The sequence below is a fragment of the Heptranchias perlo genome, chromosome 12 (genome assembly GCF_035084215.1).
Source record: "Heptranchias perlo isolate sHepPer1 chromosome 12, sHepPer1.hap1, whole genome shotgun sequence".
In the NCBI taxonomy this organism is placed as follows: domain Eukaryota; kingdom Metazoa; phylum Chordata; class Chondrichthyes; order Hexanchiformes; family Hexanchidae; genus Heptranchias; species Heptranchias perlo.
In genome coordinates, this window is record NC_090336.1 from 29,122,367 (window position 1) to 29,140,915 (window position 18,549).

Sequence of the window (18,549 nt, forward strand, 5' to 3'; positions counted from 1 at the left end):
CCACCGCCTTTGATGATGTCCATGTACCCCCCCACCACCCGCCTTCCAATTTTTTGTGATGCCAATGATCTCTCCCTCCTCCTCCTCTCTGATTTGCTCCTTTCACTGCCAACAGGCAGCCATCCTGTCAATCTGGCTGCCTGGCGCGTGCGAAACCGGGAAGCTCAAATACTCACCTTCAAATGAGTTGCTATCGCAGATTGCGACGCACTCAATTTGCTTCCGGGTTCCCCACACGAATATCCGTGGGCGCGTGGGGTACCCAGCTCCGAGTAAAAATCATGCTCTGAATGTTTGAAGGTCTTATGGTCACAACGTACAGCCTAGTTTTATTTACTGCAAGTATAGTGCACTGCGGAATTGCTTCAGGAGTCATTCCGGTTATATAAATGTAACGTTTATAAAATTATGTTTTATCCTCAACAATCACCAATATGCCAGCAGTTAGTCCTGTGATGTTTGTCTTACCTGACTAAACAGCCTCTATTAATAAAAACAATATTAATTTAATGAATTTGAAACACTTAAATCTGTCCAACATTCCGTAATTGTTACTGTGAAGTTGCACTTCTTGTTGGAACAATATTTACCTTTTATTTTCAAAAAATGACTGGATGAGACAGGCTTGTTTGAAGTTTCAGAATGAAGGATTTGCATTTTGAACTCTTTCCCATGGTCCATAATAGTTGGAATAAATGTCCTTTCGGACAGTCGAGAGTACAAACCAGTCTCTGTATCCTTTGCAACTTCTTCTGTTTTAACTCCATCTGGAGTTTTATCAAATGCTTTGAACCAGAATATTTGATTTTCTTCTGGAAGGAAGCCATATGCTTTGCAGGAAAGTGTTACAGGTTTTCCCACCTCTGGGTAAAGTGGATCCACTATAATTTCTGTTACCTTTGGCACGGACACTGTACTCATACAAAAGAAACAATGTTAAAGAGATTGTGTAACTGAAAGAACCCCACAATTTTTTTTTGAAATGACTAGTGTACCTTGATAAATTTTCAAACATTGATTTCTTGAATGAACTATCCTTTTTATTTTGCCCCTCTTTCTCCCTTCACACGGTGGTACAGGTGATGGTGCAGAGTGGCCATTCATTACGTGCGAGACTGAACATTGAGTACTAGGAGACTATTCAAGCCTATTCCTGCTTTCACCGAATAAGGACCCACACACACTTTCCAACAGGGGTCATTGGACAGTGACAATTCAACTCCCTAATCCATAGGGGCCGAGACAGATTGTAGCATTCCGCCACTGCCGCAGCCGAGATCAGTTAACTCAGGGATCAGACGTGCAACCTTACAGTTTGCTATGGCTCAGGCCCAAATCGGGTGGTGCCTTTTCCCAATGAGCTAATAGGGAGCTGCAAACAAAGCTTTCCAACTCCATTCAGTTTGGTTCAGCAGTACTACTCTCACTTCTAAAGTCTGGGTTCTAGTGCCATTCCAGGACTTGAGGAAATAATTTATGCCAGGAGAGTGCAGTACTGAAAGAGGTGCATTCTTTCAGATGAGATGCTAAACAGAGTCTCTGTCCACAGGTGGACATAAAAGATCTCAATGCACTTTTCCAAAGAGCAGGGAGTTCTCCAGATGTCCTGGCCAACATTCCGCCCCTAACCAAAATCACCAAAACACAGATTAACTGGTCATTCATCACATTTCTGTTTATGGGACCCTGCTGTGCTCAAATTGCCTGCCATGCTTGCCTACAAAACAACAAAGACTACACTTGAAAAATAATTCCCAAAACACTTGGCTGCTAATGACTTACTTAGGATGTGAAATGCACTATATAAATGCAAGTTCTTTCTTTCGTATTATTATTCTTAGTTATTTTGGGCTTTCATTTTATTTATTGCTCTTCTAGACAAAAGAGAACTCCAAATGGAATACTTTTCACAGACTGCAAAAAGATCAACTGGGATTGTCTCAGTTTGCTAAAATATAGAAAAAAAAACACCAAGTTAATTTTATTTTTTGGTGAGAGCAAGCTTTCCATTCAATTTATTTTAGTTTCTTTATTTCCCTTGTCTCCAATAGGATCGCTCCATGTCATGGACCTTCACTAACCACGACCAATGCTGAAACTGCCCACTAGAATTGTTAGTCACCAACTTAAATCTGTATATTAGTTTCAAATTATTAATATTTCCCAATTAACAAATCTTTACAGTTGATGCATTTTTAAATCAAACCAGAGCAATTAAACATCTAAGTAAATTATATGTTTTTATGAGAAATGTTAATAAAAATTAGTAATAGTCAAGATTGTGGTCAGAACTTGGTTACTTACCCAGTTGATGGAGTACCCAGTCAGCTTCCACTGGCTCGGTTAGGCTATCATGTTCTACTTGGCATGTGTACTTCATGTTAACATTGGCTCTCATAGGTATAATCTTCACACTACTTGTCAAATAATAGAGTGCATCATTTCCCAGAGTAGGCTCACACGGGGCATCTGATTCTTCTGTCATTTTCTCACCATTTTTGAGCCATGTAACTGTGATTTCACGGGGGTAAAAAGAATGTATTCGACAGCTTAAGGTCATCGGCTCTTCTGCAATAGCTTTTTCTGATGTTATTGGGTCCAGCTTTGGAGTGGCTGAAAAAAAAACAAAAAAAATTACCATAGTCTTTAACACAAGCAGATTAGAGATATTGTGGGCTAGATTTTTTGCCTAGCCACAGCCAATGGGCAGAAAATTTAATCCACTGTGTTCTGGAAATTCTGATTTAAGGCTTAGGTATAAAGTAAAAAGTTACAAAGTGACCTAATTTAAATCAGTGACTCCAGGACAAACAGCTAATGAGTTTCCCTATTAAACATTTGAGATCTGGATATTCTTGGACCCCTTCAAATTCTTCCCTTGTAAAAAAGCACTCTGTCTTCAAAGAGTAATTAGAGAAATACAGCACTCAGGACACTTCACAGGATTCTGCAAACAAAATTATCAATTTTGTTGCATAACAAAAAACAAGGAAACAGTTTCTGTAAACAAAATGTAATCCATTGTTCTATACAAGGTATTGTCAAAAATATTACATACCTTGAATGTTCAGCGTGCTTTCTCTCTCTTGGTCACTGCCTGTACACACATGCTGTACCTTACAGATGAACTTTGTGTCCTGATCTTGCTCAATATCTGGCACAATAACTAGTACACTGGTGATGCTGTATGTTTTGTCTTCATACCCCATCTCACTTATGTAATGGTTATACTTCTCTTTGCCACTAGGAAAGCTTGTTTTGTTGTGCTGATCTAGCCGAACAATTTCTTTCAAATAATTCGTTCCGATTTGCTGCCATGTGATACTTAATGGTTTTGGTTTAAATCCACTGATTGGACAAGTCAAGGCCACAGGCTCATTATGAATGATGTGAGGTGGCACGACAATTTTTGACATCTTTGGTGGCACTTTGGGAAAGAAAAACAAAACAAAGAAATCACCTATTTAAACTGAAGGAATTTTCATGAGTCAGTAAGAGCAAGAAAATATTATTTTACTGTCTGAATTTTCTATGATTTAAGAGTCTACAGATGGCAGAACTGCATTACCACTATTAATCACATGAATGTCACTTCATATGTACCAAATAAAACAAGTTAACAAAAGAAATGCAGAATGGAATCACATAGCATAAATGTTAATGTTTAAAAGCAAATGTTCATGATTTACCTCCTTCAACACCCAGTGTTACACTTTTCCTAACACGAAGAGTTTTATGTTGAACTTCAATAGTTAATATAGCCCCATCATCTTTGTCTACATCAGGATACATTTTAATATTGCACATTACATTGAAAGTCCCATCACTGTTAGCGTCACATTCCGGCTCGAAAGAAATAAAGGATGCATCGCGTTCATAACCATTCATAAGAAGCTGTACTTCAGCTCGTTTTCTTTCCTTCTCTGGTTTTCCTTTGTTCTTTCGCATCTGGTCCAGACTACACCAGATAAAAATTCGCTTTTCACTTTGATCCTCCTTCCTCTTTAGGAATAAAACAATTTCAATCTCCCGAGGTCTAAATCCAGTAACTTGGCAACTGATGACGGCTTCCTCACAGTGGCGAAGGATGGGAGGTTTGCTGAGCTCACTAATTTTTGGAGAAACTAAGCAAAACAAAAATATAATTAAAACTTGACAATCTAAATGTTTTCATTTGTTTACTCTTTTATTTCCTTGCTATGACTACAGGCAGAATGTATATACAAGACATAATATTGTGTTTATATATACATATTCTCTAAAACTTTGTGGAAGCACAATCACAAGGACTTCTGTGGTTCAAGGAGAAGATCCACCATCACCACTTAATTTGGAGAAAATATACAATAAGCAGCCGAAGAATTACAAGAATAACATCCACACAAATACACACATACTCATTACACAATAAAAGGGTTTCACCAGTCAACACATTACCTTTTTTAAATTTTATGCAAGTATAAAATCCAGCACCAAACAATAGTCCACATAGCAGCGCCGTAACAACTATACTTGCAACAATTCCTCCTACTGCTGAAGATTTTTCAGGCTCTGAAATTTGAAACACAAACACATAAGCATTTAGACAAAAGCCATATCACAAGAAGTAAACTGCCTCACTTGCACAAATTTTGTTATGGGGTTCCTCCATTTTTGTAAATGATAAATTAAGATACTAAAACACAGTAAAGTCTTTAATGAATTTGAAACTACAAACATGTGCAGTTAATGTCTCCTCGAAGTAATGAGCTGGACATTCCATGCAGTGAATTGCACTGCTTTTGCACCAGTGAAAAATAAATTGCAGCTGCCGATGACCTGGAAAGATATTTACACCATAATGTCATGGGTCAGTTAATTTGCATACCTATTAGGATAGTGTAAAACGGGAGTAAAATGCTGTGTTGCATGGAAATTAGAGTAGAGCCTTTAAAAAGCCAGTTCTGGCTGAAGATTGCAGCAGCAGGCAAGTAAGGAACAATGATCGACTTAGTGAATTGACTGTCAACGACCTTGACTGGATGTCGCATGACCGTTTTTGGGACACTTTATAAGGATGTATAACACATGAGAAGCCAGCAGATACAGCCAAAGGCAGCAGGAGGGCACGACACCAAGGCAGAGAAGGTGCCATAGTTTTGCTGAGTCCGACCTGCAAACCCTCCTCAATTAAATAAAGCACAGAAGAGACAGAATGATTGGTGTCCGTGGCAGGAAACATGCCAAAAAAGACACTCATGCTATGTGGAGGGAGGCAGCAATAGCCAATGCCACAAAAAGGTGAATGACCTGACTTGAGCAGGCAGGGTAACACACCAGCCACTATCCCTTTTCTTCCTTAGGCACCAGTACATTTTTAATCCTCTAAAAGTGACAGCTGAACAACTAACCCTTCACATTGCACTCTGGTTAAGAAGGGTACTAACTCGGGATCCTACAGTATGGCTACCCATCTTCTTAACAGAAGTTAGTTGCACACATAACCGTAAAACCTTTCCTCCACTTTAACATGCTCTCCCATACCACTTGACACACACTCAACTGCTGGGCTTCAACTAATTTACTCAATCTTCTGGCAGGAGAAAATGGCACACAATGCCAGTGAGAGACAGGCAGCTGGAGGGGGCAGCCCCAACCAGTAAAACCTTACATCCTATGAGGATATAGCCATGGACAACATGGGGTGACATTCTGCTCTTCCTGTGGGAGATGGCAAGATCGAAGATAAAATGTTAGAACCTGAATAGTGACTGAATACATATTCTGTCACCATGGCATCTCTGAAGCACCAAACAGCCTCAAGCTTCTACCCCGACTCTAACTCCTTAATCCCAAGGGGCATGATCACCCATAGTTAGCTTGTAGCCTCCTTTCCTGCAGATTTATCACGGCAATGGCGGGCACAGGACAAGGAAGAGAAGAGGATGGTGAGGTAGAACAGGGTCTCAGCTACTTCCTGTGAACTCTGATGATGAGGATGAAGAATTTGGATTTAAGCCCACCTATGAGTCCCTGCAGAGACCTTCTGCCCCATCCCCCTCAAACCCACCCTCTGTGCCACTTGCTTTTTCATTCCCACGTATCAGCTCAAATACATTTACCAGGGGGCAGGGGTGAGGGAGGGAAATAGATAGTGTTAACGAGGAAGTGACGAGTTGATTCACAGAGCACGAGGAAGCTGGATGAGTGAGAAATGGGTGAGGATTTGCCAACTTCCCAGCAGAGGCTGAAGAAGGCTGCCCATGAGCTCGGAGTCATGGAATCCGGAATGTATGGATACTAGACTGAAAATATAGTTGTTCAAGGAACATCGCACCTAGGCTCCAAGGTCAGGTTCCAAAAATGTGCAGCAACTGACAGGTGTTACTCGAATCTAAAGCTCTCATTTGTGGCAACATCAGGGAAACTTTCTCTTTGTTGTAGCTTCACTGCAATCTGCAACAGACCCCTATCTAAGAAATGGCCAGAGAGGCGTGAGTGAGGGATGGTAACGTGGCCAACTGCTGAATGCATTGGTTTGGGTGAGGCTGACCGTGAAAGAGATTCATCAGAGGGTGAGCATGAGAGAGAGCCATGACATTGTATGAGGATTGGGTTGAGTGGTAGTGGTGGGATGAGTACTGGGGAGATGAGTAAGTGCAGGTAAGTTGAGGATGAGGTTTGAGTGGGTGTGAGGAGTGATGTGATAGAGTAGTGTTGGCAGTGCAGAAGGAGTTGGGGGGTGGGGGCGGTGATGTGGAAGACGGAGTGTAGGGGAATGAGTAAGTGTACTCACTTTGGCTGACCTACTGAGGTCATTGAAGCGCTTCTTGCACTGTATGCAGGTGCGGGAGACGTTGCTGCTGCTGGTGGCCTGCTCTGCCACCTAGAGCCAGGCCTTCTTGGTGTCAGAGGCAGGCCACTTCCACCTGTCCGCTGGGTAGATGACATCCCTCCTCCTGCTCACCCCATCCAGTAGGACCTGGAGTGAGGCATCGGTAAATCTGGGAGCAGCCTTTCCCCTGGTCTGCTCCATTTTGTACTTTTAGTTCTTTGATGCAGGAGCAGCATTGGAGGACTGCCCCTTTAAGTAGGGCTCCTCCAGCTGACAGCCCGTGATGCGGGTGCTCAGTCCGCCCGCTGCGCAGGTTGACGACGGGAAACCCGGAAACCATGGTAAGTGGCTGCGATCGCGTGGGGAACGGACGGATTTTACTGGGCGGGTTACCCAAGTGCCCAGTCGCGCCCACCTGCTGCCATCCCGCCTCCCTGGTAATATCAGGGCCATTATGTCCCTTATCTATCCCCTTTCGAGTGGTACATCAGGCTTTGAAAAAGTTCATTTTTAGAGTGAGTGGCTGCTCAACTGTTCAACATAATTGCTCACTGGCAGATGAGCAGCACTTTGCTCAAAGCAGTATTTTTTTTAAATTTAAATGCTGGCCTACAGGGAGCTTTGGATTGCCATCTTCTTCCCCATGAGTGCCACCTTCGGATCTGGATTTCCAGCGCAAGTTAATCCATATAACCAATGGGTAAAAAGAGAAGGTTTAATGTAAATTGAAAAAATAGAAAAAAAGGATAATCTGCAAATGGTGGAAATCCAAAATGAAAAAAACAGGATTCCATGGGGTCCATATTAGCCCACCCACGATGGGCAGGCTAAAAATCATAAATTGGGGAAGGCCTCCCTAACCCGCCGCATATGCGCCTGCCGCCATTTTTACAGCAGTGGCGTGCGAGCGTCCCGTCTTAGAAAGGTGGGACACTTCATTATAATATTTAAATCAGGCTCCCACCTGAATGCTGATCTCCGGCCTATCCCGCTATCTGCCAGTCCCCCCTAGCTCCAACCCCTGATCTTTCCCTTCCTCCCTCGCCATTTCCGGGCTCTGGTCCCAACTGTCGACCAAGCTCCGATCTTGCTCTCCCCTCCTGATTGCCGGGCTCTGACCACCCCCACCCCCGCCCCAATCCCAATTACCGGCCTTTCCCGGCTGCAGCCTCCCGTCGCTGGATTTCCCGCTTGGCAACCAGCCAACCTATCAATCTGGCCGGCTGCCAGGCGGGAAACACAAGAAGAAAATGATAATGAGGTCCTGCCGATAAATTCGCAGGACCTCTGCATCTTAAGGATTTCCAAGCTTTCCCCCGGCTACCACGCTCCGTTCCCAGAAATATCGGGACCTATATGTCTGTATTATCTCATTGATGAGCTTTTATCTATTTGCCAGTTTGAAGGTCATTTAACACATTGACCCTGTTGGGAACAGTCCCCGGCAATTAGGAAAGATCGTGGGGTTAAAGGCTCGGGATTTGAGGGGGGGTGGGGGGAGGGGGGGTTGTCAGCCGATTGCGGCAATGAGGAGAGACCTCGATTGGCAGAAGGTTTGCTTGAAGGACCGGGGGAGCACTCCTGCTCCTCCTGGCTCGCAAGCAGTGCTATAAAAAGCACTTACCTGCTTGATCTGGCTGCTCCCGTCTCCATTTAGCTGCCTGGTTTCCCGAGCCCTCTGAAACTCGGCTGGAAACTGTTAAATTTAAATCAGGCTCACAACTGCACTGTGGGAGCCTGATTTAAATATTATAATGAAATGTCCCGCTTCTCCAAGACAGGACACTCGCACGACACTCGCCATTGTAAAAATGGCAGCAGGGCGTATGTAGCAGGTTGGGGTCACGTTCTGCAATTTCAAATTTTTGACAATAACTTTCTCTTCACCTATATTGTTGTCTCCCATTCTGAAATTTAGAAATCTTATGCTTGGATAACTTGATTAATCATTATGGCATACAATGTCTTTTCATTGTGGAATAATAAAGGATGAATTCTTGACTTAAATCAGGTGCAAACCTCAGTAGAAATTCAATGTTAGACAATGGATACAAGTCATTATAAACTTTTGTAAGATTTAACAAAAGCGCACTGAAAAAATATTCCCATCTTATTCAAAGAAGAGAACTTACCTTTCACTGTGAGTTTAGCTTCCAGTGAACGACCATCAGGAAGTGATCGGTGCATCACGGTACACTTGTACTTATTACCATCATCATCCATTGTTGGTTCAATTCTCACTCTACTGGAAACATCAAAGGTTCCGTCACTGTTGGAAATTTGGGCACCAGTGCAGATATCTGTTGTTATTTTCACAGTTTTCTCCTTTGATATCTTTTCCCAGTTGAGATCATACTGCTGAGGATAAAATCCTCTAACGTCACATCTCACAGACCCCTCTGAGCCATTCAGAATGGTAATGTCTTGTGTGGACAAATGCACCACTGGTTGAGCTGTGTTAAAGATAAATGTAAGAATAGGTCAGACAGCCTGAAGGCATATTACCACAAATATCTAAAGCCAGGTCTAAATTATTGTTATGCAAACATATGCTAAACACATCACTTTCCCTCCAACAGCTATTTCTCGTGTATAATAATCCACTCTGTTTCTTCAAAGATGTGCACAATAATATCTGGAGTGAATTAAGTAATTATTCCAATACCTCAAATTCAGATTCAAGCATTCCAAATTCCTCAATCACCAACACGCATTTTTATATCACGTTTAATGTACAAAAATGTTTCTAGGTGCTTCACAAATGTTGGGTAAGGGCGGGGGGGGGGGGATGGGGAATAGACAAGGTGACTAATGGCATGGTGGAATAGATATATTCTGCGAAGTTGTGTGAAAGCAGAGATAAAGCTCTGGTAGCAGCAATGGAATGGAGAGAACAGGGAATACACAGGAAGCCAGAGTTGGAGGAACAAAAGACTTGGGGTGGGGCATAAGGGTGGAGATATCACGGAGATCAGTTGGGTCAAAGTCGTAAAATGGTGTTATAGATGAGAACCAGCATAATGAAATCAAAGTGGCAGCCAGTTCGGGTCAGCAAGAACTAGGGAGGTAGAATGCGGATAGTGGAGTTTTAAACAACGTGGAGTTTGTGGAGAGCGGAGCTTAGGAGCTGAGCGATGAGGTTGATCATAGAATCTTACAGCACAGCAGGAGGCCGTTTGGCCCGTCGTGCTGGTGTTGGAGAAATCAAACCTGAAGATGACAACGGTATGGATAAGGGATTTTGCTGCAGATGGGGTAAGGTAGGAATGGAGGCAGGCAATGTTGCTGGCGTGGAAGTAAGTGGTCTTAGTGGTGGTTAGGACATGCAGTTTTGAAGCTGAGTTCTGGGTCAAGCAGGCCACTGAGATTGCACACAGCGCAACCTGAGCATGCATTGGGGAGGAGAGATAGATGGATGTCAGAACTGGAAACTGAACTAATAAAACTTAATGAGAAGAGGACACCATGCATGACTAGGGAGAGAGGGAGTAAAAGCATAATCGAAGGAATAGGTTTTTAAAAGAAGCTTTTTGAAGGAAGTGAGAGAAGTGACGAGGCAGAGTGGTTTAAGGAGAGAGATCCAGAGGGGAAAAGGCATGGTGACTGAAAGGGTAACCACCTAAAATAAGGTGGGGGAATGAAAAGCACACAGTAAATCAGTCAGAGGGGCAGAGATTGCATGGTGGGACATATGACTGGAGGAAATCACACAGGTAAAGAACAGCAATGTTGTGGAAAGATTTGAAAATGAGGACATTATTGTCCTGTGGAACAGGGAGTAAATGGCGCTGGGTACAAACACGGGTAATGAGAGCGCAGGATCTGTTGTGTGTGAGGACACAGGCTACAGAGTTTTGGAGTCACTGAAATTTGAAGGGTGGAGGAATGGTGACAAATGTGTTTGAGAAGTCAATCCTTGACGTGACGAAAATTTCAATGGTAGAGGGGCTTGTTGGGGGCAGCGTTCGGGAGACAGGGAGAGTGTTGGGGGCAGCGTTCGGGAGAGAGAAGAATGTGGATCTTAGCAACTGACCACTTGTGGGGTCAAGCTGGAAACCTAAATTTGCAGACCACCTCAAGCAGCTGGAGGGAATTTTGATTCACTGAGGTCTTGATGTCAGAGAGACAAATCAGAATAGTGACAGACTGAGAGTGAATGATGGAGGGCGAGAGATACAGTTGGGTGTCATCGGCAATATGAAAGCTGATCTCATGTTTGTGGATGACATCACCAAAGGGTAACATTTAATATTATAAAGCAAGTCAATCAGGGTAGTGGGTAACAATGAGCCATGGTCACAGTTACACAAGATATCATCAGTGACTTTCATCAGGGAGTCTCAGTACAGTGGACAAATTAGACACTGCATTGGAAGTAGAAGTGGGCACTGCATTGGGTGGTAAAAGCATATTTAAGGATCTTGGCAAGGAAAGTGTTGGCTGGAGATCGGTTGATAGTTAGCAAGGAAAGGAGAGATGATGAGGAAGAGGAGGAAGAAGAAGGAGGAGATGAAGAGGGAGTGGAGGACAACAATGTACTTATATAACCTTTAATGTAGAAAAACCTCCAAAAAAGTTCAGAGAAATGCAAATCATTTTTAAAAATGCCAAGCCAAAATAGGAGATATTGGGAGTGCTGGTCAAAAGCTTGGTCAAAGAGGTAGGTTTTAAGGAGGGTCTTAAAGGATGAGGAGGAAGTGGAGAGATGGCGGCTGCTTAGGGAGGAAATGCCAGAACGTAGGGCCTAGGTGGCTGAAGGAATGGTAGGACAGGGGAGTGCAGGATGCAGTCAGTAGAACGGAGTGTACAGGGCAGGGTTAGTAAGCCTGGAGGAAGTTACAAGAGATATGGGCCCCGATATTTATGGGGGGGGGGGCGTTGCTAGGGCGCCTGTCAGCAGCTGGTAAACCTGGAAATACCAGTAAGGAGGAGGTCCTGCCGAATTTAAAGGCGGGACCTCATTAGAATTTTTTTACTCTGTTTCCCGCCCGGCAGCTGGCCAGATTGAGATGCTGGCTGTGGTCAGGCGTGAAAGCCTGCTGTAGAAGGCAGCAGCGATGGAGAGGAGGGAGGTAGGGATTGCGAGGCGCTTCACAGGAGCATTAGCAAACAAAATGTGACACCGAGCCACATAAGGAGATATTAGGTCAGCTCGGATAAAGAGGTAGGTTTTAGGGAGCGTCTTAAAGGAGGAGAGAGAATTAGAGAGGTAGAGAGGTTGAGGGAGGGAATTCCAGGGCTTAGAGTCTGGGCAACTGATTCATGGTCGCCAGTGGTGAAGCGATTAAAATCGGGGATGTGCAAGAGGCCAGAACTGGTGGAGCGCAGAGATCTCGGAGGGGTGTAGGGCTGGAGGAGGTTACAGAGATCGGATCATGGTGGTGGGAGGGGGAAATCAGATTGTTGGGGGGGGGGGGGGGGGGGAGAGAAGGAAGGAGAAAGAGATTGGATCGCGAGGTGGGTGGGAGATCAGATCGCAGCAAGTTTGTTTGAGGGGCCCGGGGGGGCGGGGAGGAGAAGCACTATTGCTCCTCCAAACCCCCAAACGTTGCTGGAAAAGCGCTTACCTGCTGGATGCAGCAGCCCAAGCCTCCTATTAGTTGCCAGGTTTCCCGAGCCCCAGGAAGCCCGTGCTGTAGGCATTGATTCCAAGTCGCTGACAAGATCTGAGGCACGGAGCCTCAATTAAATATTAAAATTACCGATCCACTTCTCCAGACCGGGTTACTCGGCCGACCCCAAACCCGCTGGATCTAGAAGCATCCGGGTTCACGATGGATTGGGGTCGGGTTTCCCATTTTTAACAATTCAACCCCCCACCCCTGCCACTATTCCACCCGTCTTGGGGGGCGGTTAAAATCCCCCCCCCCACCATGGAAGGGTAAGGCCACAAAGGATTTAAACCATTTAAAATTTATGAACTGCAGTTTAGCACTATTTATACACAATATTTTAAAAATATTTATTATATTGAGATTTTCCAAACCCTAGACAAACCTGCCAGGGAATAGACAATATTCTTATGCCATACAATTGGGTTACAATTGCTGCAGGAATTGGCCTCAAGAGGCCATAGAATTCTACAGGCTATAGAAATAATAGGGCTTAGAGTGATGGTTTAAAAAAAGTCCTCAGGTTTCCAGTTGTACATCTAACATATTAATATCAAACTTGTGTGCAATTTTTAAATTATGTTTTGTAGTGATACTCTGTTGGGATTGTGTGTATACTTTGTATTTTCTTCATTGGTTAAATAGCCATCATAGATTTCAATGTTGTGAGTATTCTGATTAGTTGTTTTAGGTTGTTTGTTCATTGGTACCTGTGTGAGAGCCTGTTGGTTTTCTGTACCGAGCAGTTGAAATAATAAAAGGTTGTCACAGCACTCTTATTAAAGAAGCATTTGGGGGTAATTTTTTTTTTGTGCTCATCGCAGTTGGGCATCAGAACATTTTTTCAATTTTGTCATCCAGTGTCAGCAAACACTCATAGGTTGTGCTACCGAGTAAAATTCTTCAACTCTGCCCCTCTACACTCTGTCTCACCTTTAACCTTAAAGAAGTACCCTTGCTGCACCATTGTAAGTTTCCTTTTTCCCCACACAGCCTTCCTGCTGGTTTTGGGTGTGAGATTGCCAATTCTGTGCCAAAATTAAGACTGCTCAAACTCATTTCACACATACTGCTAGCAGACAGAGCGGAATTTCAATCTATCAGCCTGAGCTGCATTCAAACCCAGGCTTCGTAGATGAAAAGGTAGTTTGCTAACCCAATGCATCATCTATTCTACCTTGAGCATGTTTATTTTACACCTTTATGCTTAAATGTACTGTACCTTACAGTGTTTCCCCAACCCAACAACTTAACACAAAGATCAACAGATTAAAATTTTGGAGACTCTTACCTGACACCTGCATTTCTGCACTCTTTTCTGCCTTTTCAGGTGTGACAAATACAGAACAAGTGTATTCTCCTTCTTCATCAAACTGTACTTTTGGAAGATGAAGTGAAGCATCTCCTTTCTTTAATTTGGCCTCAGACATTTTTGCTCCTGGTCTTTTTGGGAAATGGGCTCCTGCCTGAAATCTATAGACCATTGTCCTCTGATTTTTGGGCCCAGTATGCCACTCGACACCAACATTTGTTAGGTCAAAAGTGTTGTAGCCGGTAATCTTACATTCCAGGGAAACATCTTCATTCACTAAGACATGCTTTGGACTGGTGAATATGTTCACACCCAAGGTTTCTAAATGTCAATAGAAGAATTAAACATTTTTATCGCCATTCAAGTATCACAACTAGAAATAAAACTGATTCAAAATATGCTACTTGATGTGGCACAGTAGCACTTCAGATGCTCAGCTCCAAGGCACTGCCATGGAATGGTTGGATGCAAGTCACAACCATGATTCCCTGACGTGGTGTGCTACCAATCGGTCATCTCATTGAGAGGGGTTGAGCAAATGACAGATGCTTCCTCACAAGAAATTAGGGAGTATCACATTAGGTAATTCTCAGGCATTCCCTAGCAGCTGATTATGAAGCAGCAAAGATGGAGACTTCAAAGCAGGTTGCATGACTGTCCTCCCAGGTGGGTATGATGCTCAGAATGGGGACACTACGAAGAGAGAAAAATATCAGGAAGATATATTTGTACACACACACACACACACACACTCTCCAAATCTGTTCCCCATCTCTCTCGAAGGTGACAGCTGGCGCTGTGGCAGGGTTCAACAGTCACCAGTAGTCCTCCACTATAGTCACTAGTAGCCTTCAAATAGCTTATCCAAGTGGTTACAGTAATGAATAAATAATAGCACTAAAGAGTGACAAATCCCCAGGACCAGATGGTTCACACCCAGATGGTTTCCATCCCAGGGTTTTAAAGGAAGTAGGTGAGCACATTGCAGATGCCCTAACTATAATCTTTCAAAGTTCTCTAGATTCAGGAACTGTCCCTCTAGATTGCAAAATTGTACGTCACTCTGCTTTTTTAAGAAAGGAGAGAGAGGGAAACCAGAGAATTATAGACCAGTTAGCCTAACATCTGTTGTGGGGAAAATGCTGGAATCTTAAGGATAGGGCGACTGAACACCTCGAAAATTTTCAGTTAATCAGAGAGCACCAGCATGGATTTGTGAAAGGTAGGACGTGCCTGACAAACCTGATTGAATTTTTTGAAGAGGTGACTAAAGTAGTGGACAGGGGAATGTCAATGGATGTTATTTATATGGACTTCCAGAAGGCATTTGATAAGGTCCCACATAAGAGACTTAGCTAAGATAGAAGCCTATGGAATCGAGGGAAAAGTACAGACTTGGTTAGGAAGTTGGCTGAGCAGAAGGCGACAGAGAGTAGGGATAATGGGTAGGTACTCACATTGGCAGGATGTGACTAGTGGAGTCTCGCAGGGATCTGTCTTGGGGCCTCAATTATTCACAGTATTTATTAACGACTTAGATGAAGGCATAGAAAGTCTCATATCTAAGTTTGCCGACGACACAAAGATTGGTGGCATTGTAAGCAGTGTAGATAAAAACATAAAATTACAAAGGGATATTGATAGATTAGGTGAATGGGCAAAACTGTGGCAAATGGAATTCAATGTAGACAAATGTGAGGTCATCCACTTTGGATCAAAAAAGGATAGAACAGGGTACTTTCTAAATGGTAAAAAGTTAAAAACTGTGGCTGTCCAAAGGGACCTAGGGGTTCAGGTACATAGATCAATGAAGTGTCATGAACAGGTGCAGAAAATAATCAATAAGGCTGATGGAATGCTGGCCTTTATATGTAGAGGACTAGAGTACAAGGGGGCAGAAGTTATGCTGCAGCTATACAAAACCCTGGTTAGACCGCACCTGGAGTACTGTGAGCAGTTCTGGGCACCGCACCTTCAGAAGGACATATTGGCCTTGGAGGGAGTGCAGCGTAGGTTTACTAGAATGATACCCGGACTTCAAGGGTTGTTACGAGGAGAGATTACACAAATTGCGGTTGTATTCTCTGGAGTTTCGAAGGTTAAGGGGTGATCTGATCGAAGTTTATAAGATATTACGGGGAACGGATAGGGTGGAAAGAGAGAAACTATTTCCGCTGGTTGGGGATTCTAGGAGTAGGGGGCACAGTCTAAAAATTAGAGCCAGACTTTTCAGGAGGGAGATTAGAAAACATTTCTACAAAGGGTGGTAGAAGTTTGGAACTTTCTTCTGCAAACGGCAATTGATACTCGCTCAATTGCTAAATTTAAATGTGAGATAGATAGCTTTTTGGCAACCAAAGGTATTAAGGGATATGGGCCAAAGGCAGGTATATGGAGTTAGATCACAGATCAGCCATGATCTTATCAAATGGCGGAGCAGGCACGAGGGGCTGAATCGCCTACTCCTGTTCCCATGTTACAATATTTAGGTTTACACGTGAATGGTAAGAAAACCATTCAGCCATGAAGGGCTGCACCTAATCTCTATTCTGCACTCACTGGATGTCAACATACCTGCACATTGCAGAAGTCTGTTGATTACAATCAGAAGTGGGTCCCTGGGCCATACAGGAAGTTTCTACTTGTCAGATATAGAGGGAACACTCTGTAAGGGCACATCCCACTTACCCAAGTCCAGAGAATTCAGATGCAGGTTGGCAATTGCCACACTTTAGGGACCCCCAGGTGAGGGTGCGCTATTGCTGGAGTGTAACCAACTAAAGCCACCCAGCTTACCAGTTCAGAATTCTTGTCAGCTTCCCACTATTTGTCTAACTAGGGCCATCCCACTCATTAGGATATATGGCTTGCATGGTTACTTGGAGCTGCCCTGAAAGAATCTCAGGCCCCAGTGACAGGTCTGATTAATAACCTATTCTGGCTCACCAATCAACAGTGCCGGCGGACTTACCTGGCTTAAGTTCTGATACCGCCACCGCAAAAGGTAAGTTTAATAAAAAAATACTTTCCTCAAACATGCAACCGGAAGAAGCAGTCCTGACAACAGTTGCCGACGGCGATGCTGTGGCCCGAAATTTATATCCGCATTGCTGGTGACCTGCCTAGGGCCTACTTTAAATGAAGCCCGAGGCTTAATTCTGATCGGGTCTTGGGCCTACCTGTTTTAGCGCAAACCACATTGCTAAAATCAATTATATTGCCCTCATCATCATTCCATTTCAGATCAGCTTTCTCAGCACAGATTAGGGGTCAAACCTGGAATCTTTCTGGTCTGTATGGAAAGTCATCTTTTCTAATAGCTTCTCTTTGCTAAAACACTGTGAAACAAGACCTCTTTTCAGCATGCAGGCTGTAATCATATGCCTTGCCATTTTCACGCAGGTACTGGAGTATAAACCGTAAAAGCCAAGTTATACTTAGCCTGACTCCTTCTCTGTGGTTCATACCACAAGCATGTGTGGGGCAATATTTCCAACAATGTTGCAAAAGTAGTCGAGTCTGGAGGTGCCAAAGGCATGGAAATGGATTTCAGCAGCGGATGGGCAGTGGTGGAGGAGGGCGATGTGATAGAGGCAGTTCTTGTGATGGAGAGATATGGAGCTAGACGCTCAGCAGAGTTAATTGGGATGTCAAGGTTGCAAACAGTTTGGTTCAACCTAAGACAGTGGCCGGGAAAAGGGACGGAATTGGCGGCAAGGGTACGAAGTTTGTGGTGAGGGCCAAAGACAACGGCTTTGGTGTTCCCGATGTTCAGTTGGAGGAAATAGCGGCCCATCCAGGACTAGATGTCTGACAACACAGAGGCAGTGAGGTAGAGCTGGGTGTTGTCAACATACATGTGGAACCTGACCAGTGTCTTCGGATGATGTCGCCAAGGGGCAGCAAGTAGATAGGTAAGAGGATAGATCCTTAGGAGACTCTAGAGGTTACGGTGTGGAGGAAGGAAAAGAAGCCATTGCTGGAGATGTTCTGGTTACAATTGGATAGATCAAGTGAGGATTAAAAAAAGAGAAACCTAAATCCCAACCTTTCTTTATGTATTACATCTATCTAATCACATTCTGTTCTAACATTCCTTACATCGACATTATGCAAGGCCCTCTCTATATTCTTTACCCAAGTACAGTATTAATATAAACTGTAAAAATAATCCCTTGATTTTAAATGTTTTCCAAAATAATTACTGCATTTTCCCCCCCAATGAATAGAAGCTTTTCCATTGAAGAAGAAAAAAAGCTTTTGGACTGCACCAGTGAACAAGAGATGGAAGATCTAGCTCCAGCTATTTGTGCATCTTTCTTATTTTACACTACAAATGAACAAACAAACTTGTATTTATGTAGCACCGATCACACCCTCAGGGTGTCCCAAAGAGCTTCACAGCCAATGCATTACTTTTGAAGTGCAGTCACTGTTGTTGCATGGTCAAAAAGGACCTTTGGGTCCAGACCACAGTGTCTCCCAGCTGACCCTGACTGCACCAGTGAACAAGGGATTGGACACCTAGAACAGGCGACAGGAAGCAGCAAATATGACTACCCACAGTTCCATAAAAAAAACGTAACAAGCCAGAGGCAATCCAAATAAAGACAGGAAAGGCAGAACAGCACTCGGGAAATGCAAATAAACAGAGGTTAAACAACATATAAGCCAACCCCAGAAGAGGGACAGTAAGTGGCCATAGTCATAACCAGCAGCAAATGAATACTTCTTATCCACTGGAGCAGCAAATAGGAGGATTAAAAGTGTACATAAGAAGTGTTAACTCAAAGTCTCTGCAGGTGGGACAC

At 43.6% G+C, this 18,549-nt stretch overlaps 1 protein-coding gene across 4 annotated transcripts in view; it reads right to left on the reverse strand.

Moving 5' to 3' along the window:
• LOC137327926 (uncharacterized) overlaps window positions 1-18,549 on the reverse strand; it is a 39,623-nt gene that overhangs the window by 12,459 nt on the left and 8,615 nt on the right. For all 4 annotated transcript variants that reach the window (XM_067993867.1, XM_067993866.1, XM_067993865.1 and 1 more), the window contains exons 2-8: window positions 13,718-14,059; window positions 8,947-9,267; window positions 4,438-4,551; window positions 3,690-4,124; window positions 3,059-3,427; window positions 2,305-2,613; window positions 591-911 (exon numbers count right to left, since the gene is read on the reverse strand). In XM_067993867.1, coding sequence (XP_067849968.1) covers window positions 591-911; window positions 2,305-2,613; window positions 3,059-3,427; window positions 3,690-4,124; window positions 4,438-4,551; window positions 8,947-9,267; window positions 13,718-14,059 — 2,211 coding nt within the window. The remainder of the gene's footprint in view (window positions 1-590; window positions 912-2,304; window positions 2,614-3,058; window positions 3,428-3,689; window positions 4,125-4,437; window positions 4,552-8,946; window positions 9,268-13,717; window positions 14,060-18,549) is intronic.